Source organism: Bombina bombina, chromosome 1 (assembly GCF_027579735.1).
Source record: "Bombina bombina isolate aBomBom1 chromosome 1, aBomBom1.pri, whole genome shotgun sequence".
Classification (NCBI taxonomy): domain Eukaryota; kingdom Metazoa; phylum Chordata; class Amphibia; order Anura; family Bombinatoridae; genus Bombina; species Bombina bombina.
Window position 1 is genome coordinate 695,678,169 of NC_069499.1, and position 26,529 is coordinate 695,704,697.

Sequence of the window (26,529 nt, forward strand, 5' to 3'; positions counted from 1 at the left end):
TATGAGCTCATAGATATCACAATTTGATACACAATTTGGAAGCTAAAACTGTTAAATAAACACACACAAAACCTGATACACACTACTGAATGGAGAACTCTCCACTTTCAAATAATAAAAAAGGGATTATGACACTCTAGATGTAAGAGCTATAGTAATAGTATTAAAGGCATAATTATGTTGGCACTTAAAGAGGCAGTATACATAGTAAGTCATATTAAAGTCTTACCTTAGATTAAGCTGCAAATAGCTTTCTGCACCTTTTCTATATCATGCAGCAGCTATGGTAAAAAAGTTATTTTAAAATTACTATTGTTTCTGGCCACTTTGAAATGGTTGCCAAGCACCGCCCACTGATGACATCACAATCTGGGCTCCATATAGCATTCAATCACAAAAGGCTCACTAGTTGGATTCAACAGACAGTTAATGCTATTCAGCAGAGTGCCTAGATGTAGCCCAGCTTGTGATGCCATCAGTGAGCAGAGCTTGACAGCCATTCCAAAGTGACCAAAACAATATTATTATTATTATTATTATTAATAATAAAAAAAACATTTTTACCTGCTTCATAATATAGAAAGGGATGCAGGGGGCTATTTGCAATTTGATCTAAGTTAAGACTTTAAGATGACTAAGGTGTAGACTGTCCCTTTAAATGTATGTATATATTTATATATGTAAGATGTACGCATGTGTGTAGCTATTCATATACTGTTTACACTGATATAGCAATAGAACAGTTCACTTTGTTTCTCACAAATGATGTGCGTTTCATACTCTTACATATAATTCTATTTTCAGTCTTCAATGTCTCCCATCACTATTCACTAACCCTGTTTTACTTATTTGTTCCTTTCTCTCCAACTCCCTTATTTTATCTCTTTCTTACTTTGATTTAATTTTCCCACATCTTTCCTTCTCATACTTTGTCCTCTGGATCTACACCTAGTTTTAAAGGGACAGTCTAGGCCAAAATAAACTTTCATGATTCAGATAGAGCATGTAATTTTAAACAATTTTCCAATTAACTTTTATCACCAATTTTGCTTTATTTTCTTGGTATTCTTAGTTGAAAGCTTAACCTAGGAGGTTCATATGCTAATTTCTTAGACCTTGAAGCCCACCTCTTTCAGATTGCATTTTAACAGTTTTTCACCACTAGAGGGTGTTAGTTCACATATTTCATATAGATAACACTGTGCTCGTGCACGTGAAGTAATCTGGGAGCAGGCACTGATTGGCTAGACTGCAAGTCTGTCAAAAGAACTGAAAAAAGGGGCAGTTTACAGAGGCTTATATACAAGATATCAGTTGGTTATGCAAAACTGAGAAATGGGTAATAAAGGGATTATCTATCTTTTAAAACAATAAAAATTCTGGTGTAGACTGTCCCTTTAAATATATTTCTCTACCCTTAAAGCAACAGGCACACACAGTGTAACAAATTAAATTTCCCCAAATCAATTAAATGTATAATAAATCTATAAATATGTCATATATCTTATATATATATATATATATATATATATATATATATATATATATATATATATATATATATATATATATATATATATATATATATATATATATATATATATATGACCTGGAAATAAATGCACTCTCTGGATTTGAGAAAAACAAACTGTTTACTGTGCAAACATATGTTGTTGTACCCTGGTATATGGAGAAAACAGTTGGATGGTAAGAGTGCTTTATTTCAGTTCAACTATATATATATATATATATATATATATATATATATATATATATATATATATATACAGTATATACTAAAGTGAATGTAAATTTTTATGATAAAGTGCCCGTTGTTTTAAAAAATTAGATTAAAAACAGGGGCACTTTAATTCATAAAAAAATTAAATTTCACTCGTGTTGTGAAAAAATACCTTTTAATCTTGACAGCCGCTCCAGCTTCCCCCTACAACGGATCGGTCATCCTCCAATCACGGCTTCCCCCCGGGTTGAATTAGTGTCCGATTCAACGCTGTGATTGGAGGAAGCTGGATTCCTCATTTTAGACCCAGGAAGAGGCTTTTTGTGACGGGCGGAGGAAGCGATGCAGCGTCTTTCAAGATTAAATGGTAAGTATTTTCACAACAGTAGTGAAATGTAAATTTTGATGAATTAAAGTGCCCCTGTTTTTAATCGAATTTTTAAAAACCGGGCACTTTATCATCAAAATGTACATTCACTTTAAGAAGAAGAGAAAAAAAAAAATAGATTAAAGCACTATTACTAAATCACAAGGTGTGGAGATGTCCTAAAAGGCATAAAAGGATCAATGTGTTATTTTCTTGCATTTGTATTGTGCATGTACTACACATTTTAATTAACAATTTATTGTATTGGAAATTTAGGATGAATTTATAAAATTATTATTCCATTCTTATTCTGCAAATAAAAAGTAATCAATCCATTTTATAGTTATTACATTTAGATTCCTGCCTTATGTCTAAAAAAATGTATTGTCTGCCAATGTCCCTTTCCTTTAAAGGGTTTTTAAAGTTCAACATTTCCCATTGTATTATTTAAAACATATGAGGAAAATAAAGAAAGTTTATTGTTGTCCTTCTCCATCTATTGATCTCATAAACTATATTGCAGAAGATATAACCAATCAAACACTGCTCCGGCAGTGTCATATTTACTGTATTTATGGAAACAAGAAGGTTTCTGCAGCATTACTTGAACATATGCTATAACTGAAAGATTCCAATCAGTATTCTTTCTATATTTATCAAAATAAATAAGAGTGGAAGAATAGGAAAGTTAGAAATCATGATTAAAGGGACATAAAATACCATGTCATTTTAGAAGTTTTCTGTAGTTTTACAGCAAATGAACACTCCAGTCTTACATAAAATCTTTCTGAAAAGATTGACACCATGTTTGCTGTGATTGTTTTTCAATTACCAAACCCCCCCCCCCTTCATCACTTGCCTTACATGGTGAAACTAATGCAGATTTGTTACTGAAATAGACAAGGCTTGTCACTGTCATTTTGTTAGTATCTTAAACTCTTTTAATGACGTTAGTTAGGGACAAATATGTTGTAGAGTTAGGATTGTGAATCATCAGTGATTGCTATATTATTCTCTGAATTGATAAAACCCACAATGTGTTTAATGGTATATTACAGCAAAAAATACAGGATAAAATGGACAAAATTAATGATTAAAATGTAAAGTATCAACATTTTATATTACATTCTTAAATTGGTTCATGTCACTTTAAATAACTTTTCTTTTCTTTTAAAAATAGGACTTATAAAAACAAAATGACAAGAAGTGGGGGGTTTATTGTGCTTTAACACAACTATGAGCTAAGTTACGGCTAGATTACGAGTTTTGCGTTAGGCTTATAAAGCAGCGTTAGCTGGTCCTAACGCTGCTTTTTAACGCCCGCTGGTATTATGAGTCTTGCAGGTACAGGTGTACCGCTCACTTTTTTTGCCACACATGGAAATACTGCAAATCCACTTACGTAAATTGCGTATCCTCTTTTTTCAATGGGACTTGCATAGCGCCGGTATTACGAGTCTGCCAAAAAGTGAGCGGTACACCCTCTCCTGTCAAGGATAATGGTAGTTTAGTTTAGGCTAGAGGTTTTTTTTTATTTTGGGGGGGCTTTTTTTATTTTAATAGGGCTATTTGATTAGGTGTAATTAGTTTAAATATCTGTAATTTGATTATTATTTTCTGTAATTTAGTGCTTGTTTTTTTTGTACTTCAGCTAATTTAATTTAATTTAATTTAGGTAATTGTATTTAATTTAGTTAATTTATTTAATTATAGTGTAGTGTTAGGTGTTAGTGTAACTTAGGTTAGATTTTTTACAGGTACTTTTGTATCTATTTTAGTTAGGTAGTTATTAAATAGTTAATAACTATTTAATAACTATTCTACCTAGTTAAAATAAATACAAACTTGCCTGTAAAATAAAAATAAATCCTAAGCTAGCTGCAATGTAACTATTAGTTATATTGTAGCTATTTTAGGGTTTATTTTACAGGTAAGTATTTAGTTTTAAATAGGAATAATTTAGTTAATGATAGGAATATTTATTTCGATTTATTTAAATTATATTTAAGCTAGGGGGTGATAGGTTTAGGGTTAGACGTAGGTTTAGGGGTTAATAATTTTAATATAGTGGCGGCGACGTTGGGGCTGCAGATTAGGGGTTAAAAAGTGTAGGTAGGTGGTGGCGACATTGGGGGCGGAAGAGTAGGGGTTAATAAATATAATGTAGGGTTCGGCGATATTGAGGGCAGCAGATTAGGGGTTCATAAGTATAATGTAGGTGGTGGCGGTGTCTGGAGCGGCAGATTAGGGGTTAATAATTATAATGTAGGTGTTGGCGATGTCAGGGGCAGCAGATTAGGGGTTAATAAGTGTAAGATTATGGGTGTTTAGACTCGGGGTTCATGTTAGGGTGTTAGGTGTAGACATAAATTTTATTTCCCCATAGGAATCAATGGGGTTGCGTTAGTGAGTTTTACGCTGCTTTTTTGCAGGTGTTAGACTTTTTTTCTGCCAGTTCTCCCCGTTAATTCCTATGGGGAAATCGTGCACAAGCACGTTACACCAGCTCACCGTTGACTTAAGCAGCGCTGATATCGGAGTGCGGTAATGAGCAAAATTTTGCTCAACGCTCACTTCTTGTCTTTTAACTATGGGTTTCTGAAAACTTGTAATACCAGTGCTGTAGGTGAGTGGTGAGAGAAAACTGCTCATTAGCACCGCACAGCCTCTAACGCAAAACTCGTAATCTGGGCCTATGTTTGCTAAAATATCACACTATTTGCAATTATTTAACAATAATAATAATAAAAAAAAAAAACGGACTAATGCACATGTACTTAGGAGCATAATGTATGACCTTTGCATTACTCTGATTGTAATTTTGATATATTTGAATTTAATTATTTATGCCATGGACTAATGCACATATACCTATAAGTATAATGTATGATCTGTGCATTACTCTGATTCTAATTTTGATTTATTCAATAAAGCCTTTAAAACCAAAAAAGAAAAGAAAAGAAAGTGTATTAATATAACCATGATGTGCAAAACTGGGGAATGGGTAATAAAGGGATTATCTATCTTTTAAAACAATAACATTTTTGGTGTAGACTGTGCCTTTAATACAATTATAAAGCCAACTTGTTCAACACAAGCAATCATATCACTGAATTATTCTTCTAGCTAGAAATATATCTAAGCCATTTTTAAATGTATCTAAGGTATTGACTTTCACTACCTGTGTTCAGCTAGAGCACAGTAATGCCTTACTGTTCTGAAGTTGATTTTAACAATGTGTTTAACTCCTTTTGCAGAGGTTAAATACAGAGTTAAATGGAGGGAATAGTACATTAACACATTATATCTCACCACATTAGAGCATTTTCTTTTTGCAGTTTTATCTCCTTTAAAATAATTTGTTATTCAATTCGACCCAAGCTGGACCTTTGTGAATAGTCTCTAGTTATATATTTAAATACTTAAAGGGACATTGTACACTAGATTTTTCTTTGCATAAATGTTTTGTAGATGATCCATTTATATAGCCCATACAGTTTTTTTGGTTTTTTTTTTTAATGGATAGTTTTGCTAATTTTTAAATAAGATTGTGCTAATTTTCAGAATCCTAACCAAGCCCCAATGTTTAGATGTATACTGATTTTTACCTACTCCAGCTGGCTCTTGTTTATGTAAAGGGCATTTTCATATGCAGGAGATGGGAGAGGATGTCCCAGCCTAACCTTTTCAACAGTGCTAAACTGGGAGCTTCTAAGTAAGTTCTTAAAAGGTTTTATACTGGATTTTTATATCAGCACCTGTGCATATTCTTCTTTATAGTATATTACATGCAGTTATATGAAAATTGGTGTATACTGTTCCTTTAAGATATATTTCCTGAGATATTGCTTCATTTTATTATATAAGAAAGAAACCCCACGTTTTCCTTATATTATACAATAAAATAGGCTGCTATGAAGATAACTTACCCATTTCCGAGCACATTTATGTAATGTGTTTTGTCTATTAGACTTGGTAAAAAATGTGAAACTGCAGAGAAAAATATTAGTTCGATTCCACTTCCACTCCGAGATCCACAAAGTACACTGTGCCTCAAAAATGGAAAATCACAATAGTGAAGCTGACTTAAACAACATGCCTGCAATAAAGGAATGTACTCAATAAGGGCTAGATTACAAGTGGTGCGGTATTTTTTTTTTTGCGTTCGCGAAAAGTTTGCTAGGATTTAAATGTTTGCTCTTGTTGGATTGTGTTTGCATTATAAATTCCCAAAAAACGTATATTGCGCTAGTGTTAACCCGAATAGCGTGAAAAACCTAACTTAAGTTTTTGCGTGCGCATGCATGTACTGTATTCCCACATAGAAATCAATGGAGAAAAAAAAAGTTAACAAAATAACTAACACCCAAGATCATGCAAACACCATCACATTTTCACATTCCCCATAGGAGTCAATAGAGAGATTTTTTTTAAAACAAAAAAACCCATCGCGCAAACAACATAGCATATTTGCATTAGAACATTTCAAATATTTACAGTAAATATATAGTTAAAATCTTTATTAAATATAAATTAAATGTATTATCTATCCTATCCCCATTGTTATCCTTAGTAGAGGGTGATAATTCTTTAAATGGTCAATTCAAAAGGGAAGAGTATGGTCAATGTGGAAACATAAAGTTTCGGACCTAATAGAAATGGAAGAATATAGCTCATATAAGTCAGGGAATAGGCACATCATTATTGAAATTCAAAGCACTTGGGACCAATACTTAAAAAATTGAATTGTGACAGGTGATGAGAGGAGGACAAGGGGGCTGGAGGTGGAGACCCGTCGCTTACTTTTCACTTTGAGCAATGTGGACAAACTGGGATATATTACAGCCAATATTGGCAAAATGGAGAAACAATAAGAAACTATATGGATACTTGGGACTTTCTAAGCTATGTTATCCTCTTATTAATTTTTTTTTCTTTTTTGTAAAATGTTAAAACTGAGAACTTATTCTTGTTAATATGTGATTTTCTTCAGTATTATAACTACCGATTGTATATCAAGCAAAGTTCTTAATAAAAAATATTTTAAAAAAAAGGGAACAGTATGACTAATACCATTAAGACAATAGACCTAACAGATAAAGGGAAGCTGCTTACACAAGAACGACTTGGCAGCCTAGCAGATTACACCTATTCACAGACGTATCATTCTATTTATTTCACTAAAAACAAAAATTGTTTATTAAAACCTTTGAAAAAATTTGAGAATATGTGCCCCATGCAATTAAGTAAAAAACATCTGTTATCCAAGTCTTATGATCTATTACAAAGTAACACTAAGGGGTCGATTTATCAAGCTGCGGCAGACAAGGGCATACATACATGCCCCTGTCCGCCACAGCTCACCTCTGGTGGTCTGAATTCCACTGCCGGAATTCAGCATTGCACTTGAGCGCTATTTTGCGCTTGTGTGCAATCCCGCCCCCTGCCCACACACATCCAATCACGCGCAGGCAGGAGCTGTCAACCTCCCTGGTCGGACGAGACTGGAGAGAATGAAATTCGCCACATAAGAAGTGATGAAAGGGTAGATAAGCAGCTGCCTGATGACCGCTGCATCATAAATACGGACTGCAGGTACGCTTGTGAGAACCTGCAGTCGTAGCCAGGTGAAGGGGTTAATAAATGAACCCTTAAGGAACTCACAAATTATGTGAAAATTTGGCAAACAGAATTAGGCTATCCTATAAATTTAAATACCCAGAAAATATATCTTCAAAAGGACAGCAAAGTCATCAGTCTCTACAAGATGTATGGAACAAAACCTTAAGGTGCTATCTAGATGATACCTTACCCCCACCAGAATCCAGAAAACCTACCTCCATACACTGTAGAGGTTGTGGAGGTAGGGGTAACCTTTCTCATTTCTTATGGTTTTGTTCAAAAATAATTTTCTCTCAGTAATTTTGAATGATTTGAATAGTAAGATAGGAAAAACAAGTTTGTATTTAACCCAAATTATGTTTAACAGTGCAAAAAATATTATCTTGAAAAAGTGGAAGATGACTACTATACCTACATATAAAGAATGGATAAAGTAAATGAGAACCTGATACATGAAGAATATCAATTTATAAGAAATAGTAAAATCGACCAGTATATAGAATTAAAGGTATTTTGGGAATATATGATAGAATAAATAACACTCTATAAGACATATAGATAATTTTAAGAGTTTTGTAGCCTTATAATTTCTAAAAAGAATATACAACGAGTATTAGAAGCAATATTTATTTATTATGGACTTAAGTCTAAATATTGATTTCTGTGCATATCTGTATTTATATTAAGATGTGTCATGTTTTTATAATTTTTGATTAAAAAATATATTAAATATGAATATTGCATAAATATGTTTTATCATGTTTTCATCTACTTAATGGTAAAGGGATATAATGCATATATATATATATATATATATATATATATATATATATATATATATATATATATATATATATATATATATGTGTGTTTAAATATATTAATGTTTTTATATGTGTATATATGACTGTAAATACATATATACACATATAAATACTTTAATATAAATGTACACATATATAAACACACACACACACATATATATATATATATATATATATATATATATATATGTATGTATATACATATTTATACATAAATACATACAAGTACATCTTTAGCAATGTATATGTATGTGTCTCAATGTTAAAGCCATTTGCCTGGCTTTTTTTCTAACACCCGAGATTTCCAATCTTTGAGCCTTTATAACTTATTTGTGTACTATTTTAATTAAATTATTTTATAAGAATGTGCTAATATGAGTATAACTGTACCTTGTATTGTATTTTTGATGTGTTTTGTGCAACTTTTTTGTTTTGGAAACCAGTTAACCACAACTCTGAGATTGTGGTGAGGATTGAAGCGTAAAGGGCGATTGAGCTAGCACTTGTAATATCAGTGGAAAGAAAATTGCTCTCAAAACACGATTTCCCTATTGCAAAACCATTTGTGCCTCACTTATAATCTAGCCCTATGTGAATAAAAGTTTCAGCTTCTTTATTATGTGATGGACATACAGGCATACCTTGTTTTATTATTCTTCGCTTTATTGTGCTTCATAGATATTGCTCTCTTTACAAATTCAAGGTTTGTGAAAACCCTGTGTCGAGCAAGTCTATTTGAGCCCTTTTTTCCAACATGTATACACATATAAGTACATAAATACAGACATATATATATATATATATATATATATATATACATATATATATATATATATATATATATATACTGTATATATATATATATATATATATATATATATATATATATATATATACTGTATATATAGTATCTCACAAAAGTGAGTACACCCCTCACAGTTTTGTAAATATTTTATTATATCTTTTCATGTGACAACACTAAAGAAATGACACTTTGCTAGAATGTAAAGTAGTGAGTGTACAGCCTGTATAACAATGTAAATTTGCTGTCCCCTCAAAATAACTCAACACCCAGCCATTAACGTCTAAACAGTTGGCAACAAAAGTGAGTACACCCCTAAGTGGAAAATTCCAAATTGGGCCCAATTAGCCCATTTTCCCTCCCGGGTGTCATGTGACTCATTAGTGTTACAAGATCTCAGGTGTGAATGGGGAGCAGGTGTGTTAAATTTGGTTATCGCTCTAACACTCTCTCATACTGGTCACTGGAAGTTCAACATGGCACCTCATAGCAAAGAACTCTCTGAGGATCTGAAAAAAAGAATTGTTACTCTACATAAAGATGGCCTAGGCTATAAGAAGATTGCCAAGACCCTGAAACTAAGCTGCAGCACAATGGGCAAGACCATACAGTGGTTTCACAGGACAGGTTTCACTCAGAACAGGCCTCACCATTGTCGACCAAAGAAGTTGAGTACACATGCTCTTCATCATATCCAGAGGTTGTCTTTGGGAAATAGACACATGAGTGCTGCCAGCATTGCTGCAGAGGTTGAAGGGGTTGGGGGTCAGCCTGTCAGTGCTCAGACCATACGCCGCACACTGCATCAAATTGGTCTGCATGGCTGTCATCCCAGGAGGAAGCCTCTTCTAAAGATGATGCACAAGAAAGCCCACAAACAGTTTGTTGAAGACAAGCAGACTAAGGACATGGATTACTGGAACCATGTCCTGTGGTCTGATGAGACCAAGGTAAGCTTATTTGGTTCAGATGGTGTCAAGTGTGTGTGGCGGCAACCAGGTGAGGAGTACAAAGACAAGTGTGTCTTGCCTACAGTCAAGCATGGTGGTGGGAGTTTCATGGTCTGGGCCAGCATGAGTGCTGCCGGCATCTGGGAGCTACAGTTCATTGAGGGAACTATGAATGCCAACATGTACTGTGACATACTGTAGCAGAACACGATCCCCTCCCTTCGGATACTGGGCCACAAGGCAGCATTCCAACATGATAACGACCCCAAACACACCTCCAAGACGACCACTGAGCCAAGCATGTCTCCAGACCTAAACCCTATTGAGCATCTGTGTGGTATCCTCAAATGGAAGGTGGGGGAGCACAAGGTCTCTAACATCCACCAGCTCCGTGATGTCATCATGGAGGAGTGGAAGAGGACTCCAGTGGCAACTTGTGAAGCTCTGGTGAACTCCATGCCCAAGAGGGTTAAGGCAGTGCTGGAAAATAATGGTGGCCACACAAAATATTGACACTTTGGGCCCAATTTGGACATTTCCACTTAGGGGTGTACTCACTTTTGTTCCTAATGGTTTAGACATTAATGGTTGTGTGTTGAGTTATTTTGAGGGGACAGCAAATGTACACTGTTATACAGGCTGTACACTCACTACTTTACACTGTAGCAAAGTGTCATTTCTTTAGTGTTGTCACATGAAAAGATATAATAAATTATTTACAAAAATTTAAGGGGTGTACTCACTTTTCTGAGATACTGTATATATACATATACACACACATATATCTATACACAACACCAGCATAAATATTATGACTCACTGAAGGTTCAGATGATGGTTAGTATTTTTTAGAAATATCTTTTTTTGAATTAAGGTATGTACATTGTTTTTCAGACATAATGCTATTGCACACTTATAGTCATATGAAACCCCATTTTATTTCATGATTCAAATAGAGCATGCAATTTTAAGCAACTTTCTAATTCACTCCTATTATCAATTTTTCTTTCTTCTCTTTGTATCTTTATTTGCAAAAAAAGGAAACGCTCCTAAGTTTATATTCCTGCTTTTCAAATAAGGATTCCAAGAGAACAAAGAAAAAATGATAATAGGGGTTAATTAGAAAGTTGCTTAAAATTGCATGCTCTATCTAAATCATGAAATAAAAAATTGAGGTTTCATATCCCTTTAATAGACTAAAGCATGGTTTAAATATAACTTTTATATGCACTGGGAAACGGAAAAAAAATGAGTGTGACTCACTTTATTGCTATATTCGTTTTATTGCGGTCTGGAACCGAACCCGCAATATCTCCGAGGTACGCCTGTATATGGGTACAACAAGGTATCTTCAATACACTTTAATAAAAGTTTAAAAATTGAAACAGCTCAAGATAAAAGGGTCTTTGTTAAAGCAAGTACATCCCTTTATTGCAGAGGTGTTGTTTAAAGGGATGTTAAACAGTGCTCCTATAGTAAAAACAAATATGTTAAATCAAAGTAAGCACAAAAAGAAACATATTGTGTAAAAGACAGCAAACAACTTACTTATTTTCTTGCAAAATAAGCACTTAGAATTTCTCACTGTAGCCCCTACCCACAGGGAGCAGACATTTTTTAAAAAACTTAAAGGGAAAGTCTAGGCCAAAATAAACTTTCATGATTCAGAAAGAGCATGTAATTTTAAACAATTTTCCAATTTACTTTTATCACCAATTTTGCTTTGTTCTCTTGGTATTCTTAGTTGAAAGCTTAACCTAGGAGGTTCATATGCTAATTTCTTAGACCTTGAAGGCCACCTCTTTTCAGAATGCATTTTAACAGTTTTTCACCACTAGAGGGTGTTGGTTCATGTATTTCATATACATAACACTGTACTTGTGCACGTGAAGTTATCTGGGAGCAAGCACTGATAGGCTAAACTGCAAGTCTGTCAAAAGAACTGAAATAAAGGGGCAGTTTGCAGAGGCTTAGATACAAGATAATCACAGAGGTTAAAAGTATATTAATATAACTGTGTTGGTTATGCAAAACTGGGGAATGGGTAATAAAGGGATTATCTATCTTTTAAAACAACATTTCTGGTGTAGACTGTCCCTTTAAGATGCATTCTGATACTTCTGAACATGAGCAAAGCAGACTTAATGGGGCCTATCTATCAAGATCCTTATGGAGCTTGATGCCCCGTGTTTCTGGCAAGCCTGCAGGCTCGCCAGAAACAGCAGTTATGAAGCAGCGGTCACAAAGACCGCTGCTCCATAACCTGTCCGCCTGCTCAGAGCAGGCGGACAGACATCGCCGGAAATCAACCCGATCGAGTATGATCGGGTTGATTGACACCCCCTGCTGGTGGCAAGTCTGCAGGGGGCGGCGTTGCACCAGCAGCTCTTGTGAGCTGCTGGTGCAATGCTGAATATGGCAAGCGTATTGCTCTCCGTATTCAGCGAGGTCTGGCAGACCTGATCCGCACTCTCGGATCAGGTCCACCAGACTTTCTTAAATAGGGGCCAATGTCTCTAACATTATCTAAATGCTAACACAGCTAATGTGTCTTTGGAAGTTTCATGACATCAAACTATAAATTACTTCCTGCAGAGGTCTCAGCCTCTTCGTAGGTCTATGAAAGAAAGTAATGGTACCAGCACAAAAGAAGTTAAAGGGACAGTCTACTAGAAAATTGTTCAAAAATATAGATAATCCCTTTATTACCCAATCCCCAGTTTTGCATAACCAACACGGTTATATTAATATACTTTTTACCTCTGTGATTATCTTGTATCTAAGCCTCTGCGGGCTGCTCCCTTATCTTAGTGTTTTTTTTACAAAGTTGCATTTTAGCCAATTATTGCTGGCTCCTGCATAGCTCCATGAGACTGAGCACAATGTTATCTATATGGCAAACTTGAACTAGTACTGCCTGGTTGTGAAAGCTTATAACATGCACTGAGATAAGAGACAGCCTACAGGGGCTTATATGTTATAAACTGTATAAATATAACAATGTTGGTTGTGCAAAGCTGGGGAATGTGTTGTAAAGGGATTATCTATCTTTTTAAACAATACAAAAACAGGTAAAACTCGCTGCCTAGTGCTTTTTTATTACAACATTGAAGCAGACTTTTTAACATCCTTTTAAAAGGGTTTCGCTATTGTGATTATACATTTTTGAGGCACAGTGTGCTTTGTGGATCTCAACGTGAAAGTGAGTTTTAACAAATGTCTTTGGGAGGTCGGTGCCGCCACTACAAACAGATTTTTTGTTACAGTCTTGGAAGAGATTGAAGCTGACAGCGGCTTCCTTATAGGAAAGTGACTTTTTCTCATTGCTCAAAAACTGATATTGTGGCACAGATATATTTTCTGTTTAGAGAAAAATATTGTAAATTCTAACCTTTATTGTGGTAGAGACATTATAGATTATTAGCATGGGTCTTTTCAAAAGTTATAGGTTTATTACATACTTAAATGAGAATATTAAACAACTCTATACTTAATAGAATAAATTCCTGTATAAAAAAGTTAATGCACAAATTTGAATCATGTACCACTGTTAAGACTGATGTCAAAGTCGATATTGTTACTTTTTTAAAAAAAAGTCTTGAGTGATCAACCATGTAAGCACCGTTTTACCTTTTTTGATATAGAAGGTAATAATATGTTGTCTGCATAGCATCTCTCTTAAAGGGACATGAAACCCACATTTTTTTCCATTCATGATTCAGACAGAGTATGCATTTTTAAATAACTTTCCAATTTATGTCAATTATCTATTTGTTTTGTTTTCTTTGTATCATTTGTTGAAAAGATTACCTAGGTAGTCTCAGAAGCTACTGAATGGTGTCTGCACATGAATGCCTCTTGTCATTGGCTTTTAGATAGCTCCCAGTAGTGCATCACTGCTCCTTTAACAAAGGATACCAAAAGAATGAAGCAAATTAGATAACAGTAGCAGATTGGAAAATTGTTAAAAATGGTTTGATCCATCTGATTCATGAAAGAAAAATGTTGGGTTTAATCTCCCTTTAAGACTAAAGCCAATTTTTTTGTTATAAATATAGCTTTGTTGCAGCTAATTCCATGTCTCATATATTTCCCAATTAGTAGTGATATAATTGCAAGTGAAAAGTAATTTGGCTTCATTTGGTACACACTAGTGAATCAGCTTTCTTTACATTTCTTAGACTAGAATAAAAGAATTCAGTCATAACATTTTAGCTTCCTATACAAAAGAGGATCTCTATGGTAAAGGATGTTTTGTCCTTGAAATTGAATGAAAATGAACTTTTCAACATTAAGGGTATATAAATCTATGAATTATAGATATTGTGTGAAACTACTTGTGACTTCTTGATAAACCCAAGAGAATTCATCTGACAGAAACACGTAAAGTTACTTTAAAATGTAGATCATTTTTTAATTGATACTTATTTTCTTACGTACTTGGAACATTACTTTTTATGCTTTTGTTTCCACATGTTGCTGCTAAATTATCATTTATAAATGTGTTAAAAAATTATAGTAAAAGCTTTTCTGATGTAAAAAAAAAAAAAAGGTTAAAAGTTTGCTTTTATAACCTCATTATCTTTTGCAGATTGTGCAAATAGCTACTGTTTGCTACTGTAGATTAATGTCTCAATACTGTAATCCTGAAAATCCCCATGTAATTCATATTACACATTCTCAGGTTAAAATTCAGCTAAAGGCTTAAACTGATCTTTGGTGAAAAAAACAACCCAAAAAAACCCCAAAAACTGAGCTTTTCCAGTGCACGTTGGCATTGTCTCTATCCAAAAACAACAGCTGCCCCATTAAGCTGCCAAATCCAGGATGTCTAAGTCATTTTCTAAGTAGTAACTAGAGAGCACAAAAACAAAGTACAACACAAAGATCTGGCAATCTACAGCCCTCACATAATAATGTTTAATCAATTAAAAACGCATTAACACAATCTACCACTAAATTCATATTGGGCTAGATTAGAAATGGAGCGCTTATTTATTGCGCACCAACAAATGGGCATATTTGCCCGTTTACGGGTGCATGATAATAACCAGCCAAGTGGGCTTGCGGTAGCAATTAGCGCTAAAAAAAAAATAACCTCAGGTCAGACCTCAAGTTAATTTTTTAAATGTCCCCCTATTGCCCCCAAAATAACATGTGAGGTCCTTTAAAAAAAAAATAATAAAAAAAAATAAACCCAGCTGTTTTTGTTGTTCTTTTTTTAAACTGCACTAAGCAGTAATTTGGGGGCTAAAGTTGGCGGGAGTGGGGTGTTATAAAAAAACAGAACTGACAAGTTCCTTTACATTGCTGTCTATTGGGACTTTGTGTTTCATTAAATATATATGTATATGCTTACATACATATATTTTATAAGTTAATATGTAAATTCATATATATATATATATATATATATTTTGCTGCCCATCGCTGCATGATTTAACCCCTTCGCTATGCTAGTTCTCATGCCTTTGGAGCCTAAGGAAGTGTGATCTCATAATCACAATGCTTCTGTGCAGTGCGAACACGAGGTTGAGTTTGCATCGCACCTCACTTGTAATACCAGCGCACATTTGCGTGCACTGGTATTACTAAGTTGAGCGCAAATATCACTTATTATGGTTTAAATGTTTAGGTAATGCAATTAAATAATGAATACAACAATTTTAATCTATTTTAAAAAATGTTGCTGAAATTGTAATTTCAGCAATATATATCTTTTTAACTTTGTATTATAATTTAATCTTATTTTTATTATTAATAATAATAATAATGGTAATCATAATAATAAACCTAAGGGTTCAATTATGGGGTTGTTGTTTTTTTATAATTGAATAAACCACAGGCCTCATGACTAGTCATAGCATATTAAAATGTATTTTAATTTACTATATTATACTAAGGGGGCATAAATTAAATATTAATTACATTAATAATAATGGTAATCATAATAATAAACCTAAGGGTTGTATTATGGGGTTGTTTTTTATAATTGAATAGACCACAGGCCACATGACTAGTCATAGCATATTGAAATGTATTTTAATTTACTATATTATACTAAGGGGGCATACAATAAATATTAATTACATTAATAATAATGGTAATCATAATAATAAACATAAGGGTTGTATTATGGGGTTGGTTTTTTATAATTGAATAGACCACAGACCACATGACTAGTCATAGCATATTAAAATGTATTTTAATTTACTATATTATGCTAAGGGGGCATAGATTTAAAGTGAAGGTCAATTTTCATCAATGAGTGCCCGGTTTTTAAAAATACTTTTAAAAACAGGGGCACTTTCATTGATGAAAATTAACATTGCACTGGATTTGTAGAAATACTTACCTTTTACTCCTGCAAAGCCGGATCGACGATCCCCCTCCTTCTTCTTCCTGCTGTAGACCACAGCAATGACGAAACTGGCTTCCTCCAATCACAGCCAGGCATCACGAGCTGGACGCTCTGGGGTGCAAGCCATGATTGGAGGAAGCCGGTTTTCGTCATTTCTGACGTCAGCGATCCGGTTTTGCAGAAGTAAAAGGTAAGTATTTCTTCAAATCCAGTGCAATGTAAATTTTCATCAATGAAAATGCCCCTGTTTTTAAAAATATTTTAAAAACCGGACACTCATTGATGAAAATTGACCTTCACTTTAAGTTTAATGAAAATGAATCACATACTTTTAAGATGTGGAAAAAATAAGAAACATACATCAAGATTATCTATTTTTTTGTTACCTATTAAACAAAATCACTACTAGAGATGTTACAATGTGATTAAAGAACAAATGAAACACGTCCAAACTGAGCAGCTTTGGTTCTCCATTACTGTGTTGCAAAACTAAATTGTAAGGTGAATTTGAAGAAAACAGATTCTATTTGTTAAACAAACAGTACATCAAACTGTATGTAGTTTTGAATACACCAAAGATTATTCACACAAGTTCACACTAAATGATTGCTGAGTTGAATATACTAGTGGAATAAAAGTCTATTCATTTTATATTAAAAATAAATAAATATAGATCTGTGTTTTAGGGGCTGATAACATAGCATTGTGTTCATAGCATGTCTTTATAAATATTACTTGCTTAAATTCTTTGTTTTTTGTGTTTTATTATGTTTTTTCTTTGTGAATTCTAGATAATTAAAGATATTTAGTGGTATTCTGTATGTTAAAATCTAACTCATAAACATTAGATAAATCCAATTAGCATTTTACATCATTATTTATTCTTAGTATGAGTACTATATACTTGTGTGGAAATTAGCTATTGTATCCTGATTACCAACAATGCTGCTACTGTTCCTGCATATTTTTGTTATGAGGACACATAGCATATATTGTTTTCAATACCCACATACATCAATTAACATGCTTATATTCACAAACACATTTATTTTTGTATATATATATATATATATATATATATATATATATATATATATATATATATATGTACTGTACTTATGTCTAATTATGTATACACACACTCACACATGGAGTTATATATCTGATTAATATAATTATATCAAGGTGTGTGTTTCTGTGAGTGTGTGTGTATATATGTGTCTGTGTGTGTATGAAGAGTATGAGCATGCCTCATGGGAGAAATTAATGTTGCTAGCTTTGTTTATGTAAAGCATGTTATTATTATTTATAATTATTTAACTTAAGGTATTTCATCTTTTAAAGATTGAAAAAAAAAATGTTTAATATACTAGCGCATAGCTCCTAAATGTTATGTTTAAAGTAATAATTCATTAAAGTTAATATAGTATTCTCAAATAAAATATGTTCAGGAAATTGCACAATAAGAACCACAAACCCTGGTCTAAAATATTTTACAGTTGTTATGGTTTAAAGACAAGTAATAATAATAATAATATAAAAAAAATTCCAATGATTAACTAAAGTTATGTTACCTATAAATATGGTGATTAAAATCCACAGTAATGTCAAATGCAACATACTTACTGCACTTTGGCACAAGGATTACATATGTAACTATATATTTTAACTTAAGAATGTACTTTCAGCATAACACAAAAAGATTCATGCAAAATTGTGATAAAACCTGACACCTCTGAATTTACTAAAATACCATATTGATTGAGTTATTCAGAATTCTTAAAACAATTTGGTTTAATAAATTCAAACATTTACCTAGATTTTATTAAGTTAAATGGGTTAAATGGAAAGCACAATCGCTACATTCAGGATTTGGCTAAATTATTTAGTGCATTATATTGTTGCAACTATGCAACAATATAACAAGATAATAATCAACAGTTATTGGAATATGATATTTGCTTTAAAATGTTCTGCTTTCTATGAGAAGTATGTTTTTCTCATTATTAATGAATGTGCATATTCTTTGCTTATCAATACATTCATCCATGGGAATCAAGAACCATGTTTTATGATTCAGTATGAAATTGTTTTTTGCAACATAATTTTTAAATATGCAGATAGGTTATAACTTATAAAAATTCTTCAAAAACATTCTGCAGTATCCACTTCAATCTCTGCATGATAATAAAGGATTATTATGTGCAGTAACCTATTTATGAAAAGGAAACACTGTGCTTCTTTGAGACTCTATCAATTGCTTTAGAGAAGATTTGAAAAGCATGGCCTACTTTATATGCAGATCACCATCCCAGTTGCATAAGGATTTACAATAGAGGGAAAACAAAACTGTTTTTGTTGTAAATAAAGCTTGTTTGTTTAATTCAAGCAATTATGTATAGAATAAAAAATGATTACTTACTGCTTAAGTTCAAATATTAAACTTAATATTTTATTATGATGTATATGCAATTTTTAAAATGTTTTCTATGGTCTAAATAGAATGGTAATTTTATATGTGCAACCTATCTTCACTGACATCAAATGTGATTAATAATGTTAGTAACTTCCAAAAAAAATCTTAGCAAGGTCCTATTTTAAACAATATGTTTGCAAGAGTCACATTGTCATCTCAGTTACTCAAAATATCTACCCCATTTGAATCAGATGTTTTTTTATAAATATACAAAAATATATAAATTTAATACACAAAAATATAATCAGTTTTTAGCTTTCTTTTAATTAGGAAAATAGTCTTAAAACAATTAGCTTATATTAGAATTGAAATAAAATGAAAGGAATTAAGCAATAATTATAACTGAGTTTATATATATATATATGTGTGTATATATATATATATATATATATATATATATATATATATATATATATATATATATATATATATATATATATAAACTGTCCAATCAATTGCACTGTTATAGAAATAGTTACTTCCAAATAAGGAAGAAGGTAATTAATTTCTAAATAACTATAAATTTATTTACAACTTTAATAAAGGAAACCTACGATAACAGAATGTTTTAAAATCCAAACAAAATCTTTAAATGTCTTACAGATAAAACACTTTGTCTCTGTGTGATACAAATAACAAATTCTGATTCCTCTTACTTTGGATGCTTTTTTTTTCTGCACAGTAAAATATGCCCCATGTATCAAAGCTAGAAGCAACAATTATTTAAAGTGCAAATGCACTTTTAGCTGGAAAAAGTGACGCCCAGTGGCAGCAGTTGGTAATTGATTTAAAACAGCATATTATTTACATGAAAATCTTCAATTCACTAAAACCTTCTACTATTTTTTTTTTATAACAAGGTAAAAATAGTTGCCCTTATTTGAAAGGGGAAAGAAAAACAACATAAATCACACTAGAAATGTTCACTTATCAGAGACTTTCTAGAAATAAAAGGAAAAGAAATAATTTAAAGATAATGGTAAGAAAAAAAATATATACTTAGTCCCCCAAATCCAAGGGTATTGCAATGAATCTGTACCTGTGTAGATAAAAACAAATATACAGGTTATGCACAATTGCTTCTGATACTTCAAATAAACAACTGGCTTGAAGCAAATATGTTCCCAAATTTTGCCTACAGCTGACTTATTGCTGTTTGCTTTTCGAGAACCTCGAGGTAATCAGGCTCTGATTGCAATTTTCCTTGGAGCAAGAGGTGCTCATGTTTTGATTGTTCTGCAAAATACTTTCTGGGTGTACCATATAAAACAGTTTTATTAATCCTGTCCTGGTTCTGACGCCTTGATTCATATGCAGGCATTAACTGCCTCTTGGGCAAGGTGCAAAAGTTATAATGAACCACTCCACCGCTTGGAAGTTCCTTTACACGTTCTGCAATGTTCTGATACAAGATTTCAGACTCTGCTGATGGTTGCTTTTCTAACAGTTCAGTTGTGCTTATTGTGTAGGCAATGGTAGTTGGGTCATCTTTTTTATGATCCAGTTTACTATAACTAAATTCTTGAAGGTTCCTGTAGTAAGCAACTGGATCCCCTTCTTTCTGCATGTAAATTGGATTTTGACACATTTGCCCAACAGGTGGAGGAATGTAATTGTACACATGAGCCTCAGTTTTCTCGTTAGAGCCTGGGTTATATGACCCATACTGGAGTTGAAAGGAACTAATATCTAAATTGTTAGCACTGCTGCTTGGGACACTCTGCACTCCTTTTCGTCTTTTCAAAACAAAGACAAATAATCCAGCCCCAAAGCAAACAGAGAGGATGAAAACTACCAGCAGTCCCAAAATTAACACAGAGAGAGGGACTTCAGTGTGTAGCTCAGTATAAGGACTTGGGGAGACACTAAGTGGATGTACTGTGTAAGTTTTGTGATTAAATGACAGAAGATTGGCATCAGAAAAATTAGGATATTCTGGACAAATAGCTTCCTTTGCTATTAACCTTAAATGCTCCCCCGCATGCTTAACTGGTGATTCACATGTCACCTCCTGAACAACCACAGTGGAACTAGATTGCTCTATCCAGTCTTTTAGCCTTAATATATCACATGTGCAATCCCATGGATTTTCCTGGAGATCAATCTGTATATAAGCAGTTAGCTGGTCCAGTACCCCTTTAACTGGCAGATATGAGAAGTGATTGTTTCTCAGGTTCAGTCTTGTCAGAGCTGTTCCTTTAAATACATTGTTAGGAAGTGATCTTAATAAGTTATTGTTGAGAAACAGGAGTTGGAGGTTGCTAAGAGCGTCAAATGTGTGTGGCAAAATATCCTTAATTACATTGTACTCTAGGTAAAGATACTGTAAACTGTACAAACCATCAAACATGGAAGGATACAATATTTCAAGGTAATTGCCATTAAGATAAAGTCTGCGTAAACTTGTGAGGTTAGAAAAGGCACCTTCCTGTATAATTGCTATTCGATTATTACCTAAATGTAACAGATCAAGTGAACTAAATTCTTGAAGATCATTTTTATAAACAATTTGTAAATAGTTACCTGTCAAGTACAGCTTCCTTGGGTTGCTAGGTTTAGGCTGAAGATCGGAAATGTTACTAATTTTTCTTTCTTGGCAATTAACATTCAAGCCACTATCAGAGTTCTGCGATGTGCACACACAGGCATCAGGACAAGTCAAAGGGACTGGAGATTTTGTCTGATAAACCATAATGGGCCCAAATATCTGCCTGTCTTTGGAGACCGTAACCCTTGGGGTGGGTCTATTTCTGGTTTTAGGGGGTCTGCTGGCTTTGGGGGCTCTAGTTGGGGTGACAGCTGGGTTATATGTAGGAGGTTGCCTCTGTATACGAGGGTCTGAAAATGCTGGGTGTGCAGATCTCTGATTTGTATCACTGGCACTCTTTCTGGGACATAGATCTTGCTTGGTCAGTTGTGTGACATCTTTGCCATGCAGCCTAAAAGGGGTTTCACATACAATCTCTCCCACAAACACAGTAATGGTATCTAACCAGGCTTTGAGTGGGATCAGATCACAGGTGCAATTCCAAGGATTTTCCTCCAGCTGTATTTCCATAATGCCTCCTATGTGTTCAAGGACACCAGCAAAGGGCAACATTTTAAGCCTATTGCCTCGCAGATCCAAATGAGTTAACAGCACAAAACGAAACACGTTATTTGGAAGAGACAGGAGAAGATTATCATTAAGAATCAGCACTTTTAATTTATTGAGTTTACTGAAAGCTCCAGCTTCAATAACACTGATGAAATTATAATCTGCTTGAAGATATTCAAGATTTTCCAGGCCCTGAAAAGTTTCCTCTTTTAACATTTCCAATTTATTATTATTTAGATGCAAACGTTTCAGAGTTTTTAAGCCATTAAAGGCACCAGTTTTGATATCCTGTAGTTCGTTGTTCCCCAGATGAAGAGTCACTGCATTGGAGTAATTGACAAACTCATTTGGGTATAGCCTGCTCAGTAAATTGCCATTAAGGAAAAGCTGGTATATTCTGGACTGTGGAGGGAGAAGCAAACTAACGCTGGTAAATCCTTTATTCTCACAATTAATATTAAGCACGTTCTCCTTCTCTTCGCATAAACAGCGGATCTTGCATATGTCTTTGGCGGTTTTACGACTCTCTGTCTTTAAGATCCCAGCCACTGATATAATACTTAGCAACAAAGCTCCGTTCAGCATCTTTACATTCCGCAGATCCCAGATCTGGTACCTACGTTTGTAAACCTAAAGGCAAAGATCGAAAACATCTCATTTAAATTAATGTTGTACTACTAATATATATATATGCAAATACCTTACAAGAAGAATGACACTATAATCCTTTAGCAATTATTTTATTCAAAATAATAAATAATAGAAAACTCTTATTTATTACCATCATTTCTATCAGTGCTGAGCTGTGATACTCACACATCAGGAGAGCATGAGGAGCTCGTTCCTTTCAGGACCTATGCAGGTTTGCATTTCAAGGCATAAAATCCCATCTCTTTGCACTGATCTTCATGGAGAAGCTGTAAATGGATATAAAACGGAGCGGACGCAGGGCAGAAGTTGGAGAAGTGGGGTGTGAGGGGGGGGGGGGGGAGTGCGGAGACTCTGGCAGGGAGGAGCTGCTGGGGCAGAGCGGCACTGTTTGCCTTCCCTGCTTTGCTATGAGTGGGGTTTCTGTTAAGGTTTGTGCTCTGCAGGCTCCCTCTCACCAAAAGGGGTGACGTCACGCCGCGAGTATTTGTTGCTGGGGGAGCTGGGCAAGCACGTTGTGACTCTCCCCTGTAAAGACCAAAATCCGAGCAGACCCTTTCATTAGGGGAAAGGGAGTGTAAAAACTCATTGTAATGCTTAGATCCTGTCTCCTAGTTAAAGAGCACAGTGGCTGAACAAGCACCACCACCCCCCATGCACCCTTGTGTGTGCAATACCTCTTTCATATCAGTAAAATATAGGGGGGGGGGGGGGGGTTCTGTTGCAACCCTACCACCCCTGTTTAACTGTTTTGTAATTTTTTAAAAAAAATCGCTGAATGTGGACCAAGTTAATGAAATGCAGATTAAAATTTAACAAGTATAGAAACATTTTTGACAGAATAAGGTTATATATTTTTTATTCAAATGGACAGAACGATGATCTGTTTAAAATTGTTTTTTTTTGTTTTTGTTTTTTTGTTTTTTTTTTTGGGGGGGGGGGGGCTACAGTAAGTTTAGAAGATGCTGTAATAACTGATTTCATGATTTTTGTATTTAGTGCATGTGTTTGTAATGCAAGGTTGCATTGCATGTATTTTTTCCATTAACAGCCTTTAACAACTTAATGGTCAGTACACAGGGGCTATTGCTGTCAGCATCCTCTAAACCTGAAAACTGCTTGTTAAATGCTGACATTAGAGTTTGTTACCAGCTGCTGGTTGTAAGGGAAAAAAAAGCTTTTTATAGAGTCATATCTATATTAATAATATGCTTTACCCTTTAATGTCTGATTTCAGCTCTGGCCAATAACAGGGTTAATTTCTCCCACATTCCGAGACAGTGCTAATGCCCCCGTGTGACCTTCATGCAGCCTCCAATGAGAAGGATCAGGCAGAGGACATTGATTGACATTTTTCCCCCACAAAGTAAATGCACAACTCTGACCACTAATGGGACCACTGGGAAGATATGTGCTCTTGCTCTTGTAAAATAGACACAATTATGATAGCATTATACAACATCCTCAGTGCTTTGGCTAGATCATGATTATAGAATCTCAGTGGTACCACTATTAACCATTTAATAACAGACTTTACTGAACCCATGCTAGGAGCTGCTTGAAAGATATCAACGTCTACTGTAAATAATTCCAGGTAAAACCTGATGCAAGAAGTGTTCAGTATTAATAAAAATGTAAGATTCAAAGTGGAAGAAAAATATTGACAAGGCTGAGAATTTCAGAACCTTTGAGAAACATTAGAATATAAGAAAGCAAAGAGATTGAATGCAGACAAGGCAGGGTTTTTTTTTTCTTTCTCTTCATTGCTTTACAGAGCCACTAGTTATGAAAGAAAGCTTTACAAGAGAAAGGCTAAGAAATGCAGTTTCTATATGCTTGGTGCCAATATACAGATTGTGACTGACTGTGACTCCATATCCAAAGCTTCGCTTTCCCAGCTCTCTCCACACAAATCTGATTATTACTGAACCAATTGTTTCCAGGCCGGATGCATCTGGGGGTGGAGGAAACAAATACAAGATGACTTTTTGGTATTATTTGAATTTGTTTTCTCATCATTTTTATTGGATGATTTCATCTGATTGTGTTAATGATTGCACACAGAAGCTATGCAGTTTGATTACCACAGAAACATTCCCAGCATGAGGAAAAAGCAAGAATAAATGAAGGGCTAAGGCCTCAGATATAATTGAAGAAATAGTGTAATTGAATTATTGAGTAATAAGCAGAAACAAATGTCATCTCATTATCATTAATATATTGGGAGGCTATCTTATGTCACATGTTCATTTATTTCTGCTGAAACCTGTTTTATGCTTTTTTTAAACTCGGCAGCTGTTCAGATTTAGTTTCATTAATCATCAATGCTTTAAATGACAATTTTACAGGGGGCTGGGAGTTATTATGCACCTCAGTTTGTTACTGTTGCACCTCCCAATCTCACAGGAGCCAGCTGCTTGGAATTTGGACAGTGTATACAGTGTATACATGCCAGGACTCTAAACAGGGCAAGGAGAGAGGTAAAGGAGGGAGAAGGGGGTTAAAATAAATAAATAATAATAATAAAAAAACATGAGGGTTTGAATTGAATGACTTACCTCACAAGTACCCCCCAGCACACACATTTTAATGGCTTGAGCCACCCTTTCTATTTGCATACTGTAAAGTATTAATGGTTAAAGGGAGAGACTGCTGCAGAATTTGTATGGTATAAAAAGATAGATAATCCTTTTATTATCTATTTCCCATTAATGCATGACCAACACGCTTATATTAATATACTTTTTACCTCTATGATTACCTTGTATCTAAGTCTCTGCAGACCCTTATCTAAGGGCTATTTACAGACATGCATTTTATCCAATCAGTGTTGACTCATAAATAACTCCACGAGAGTAAGCACAATGTTATCTAGATGACACACATGAACTAGCGCTGTCTAGCTGTGAACAATTGCCAAAATGCACAGAGATAAGAGGCGGCCTTCAAGGGCTTAGAAATTAGCATATAAGCGTACCTAGGTTTAGATTTCAACAAATAATAACAAGAGAACAAAGCAAATTTTATGATTAAAATAAATTAGAAAATTATTTATAATTGCATGCCCTATCTGAATCATGGAGGTTTAATTTTGAATAGACTGCCCCTTTAATCAGCTTCTGTAGAAAAGTTTCAGAAAAAAAATAAGTGTAGCTACTGGTGAAAACAATATGGGGTTGATAACAATCCTATAGAATTTTTTATCTAATGATTTTTCTACAAAATGTACCTTTAAAGTTTATGTGGATTTTTGTAGATAAATCATTTGACAAGCTTTTCTAAGGTAGTGTGATAGACAATCATAAATATAATTAATAAGTATTTGAAGAGGCCTTACATGCAGGGACGGAATTACTGCAGGTGCAGCTGGTGAAGTGGCACTGGGCCCCGAGTGCTGGGGGGGGGGGGGCATAGCAGCAGAGGGAGCAGAGCTGGCTAAAAATCTAAACTTTTTTTTGTATGTGATTTTTTCTTCTCTCCTAATCAATTTCTAGCTTAAAGGGACAGTATACTGTAAAATAGTTTTCCCTTAATGTGTTTACAATTGCTTTTTTTACCAACTGCAGAGTAAAAAATGTATGAAAATTAGCTTTTTAAGGTTTATTTCTGTATATTAAAGCTCTGATTTTGTGTTTTGAAGC

General features: G+C 34.0%; 1 protein-coding gene across 1 annotated transcript; it reads right to left on the reverse strand.

Annotated features, from left to right (window-relative positions):
- Positions 1 to 20,278: 20,278 nt before the first annotated feature.
- On the reverse strand, positions 20,279 to 22,825 carry SLITRK2 (SLIT and NTRK like family member 2). Its single transcript, XM_053691595.1, has one exon. The coding sequence runs from the start codon at positions 22,823 to 22,825 to the stop codon at positions 20,279 to 20,281; it is 2,547 nt and encodes an 848-aa protein (XP_053547570.1).
- Positions 22,826 to 26,529: the final 3,704 nt, after the last annotated feature.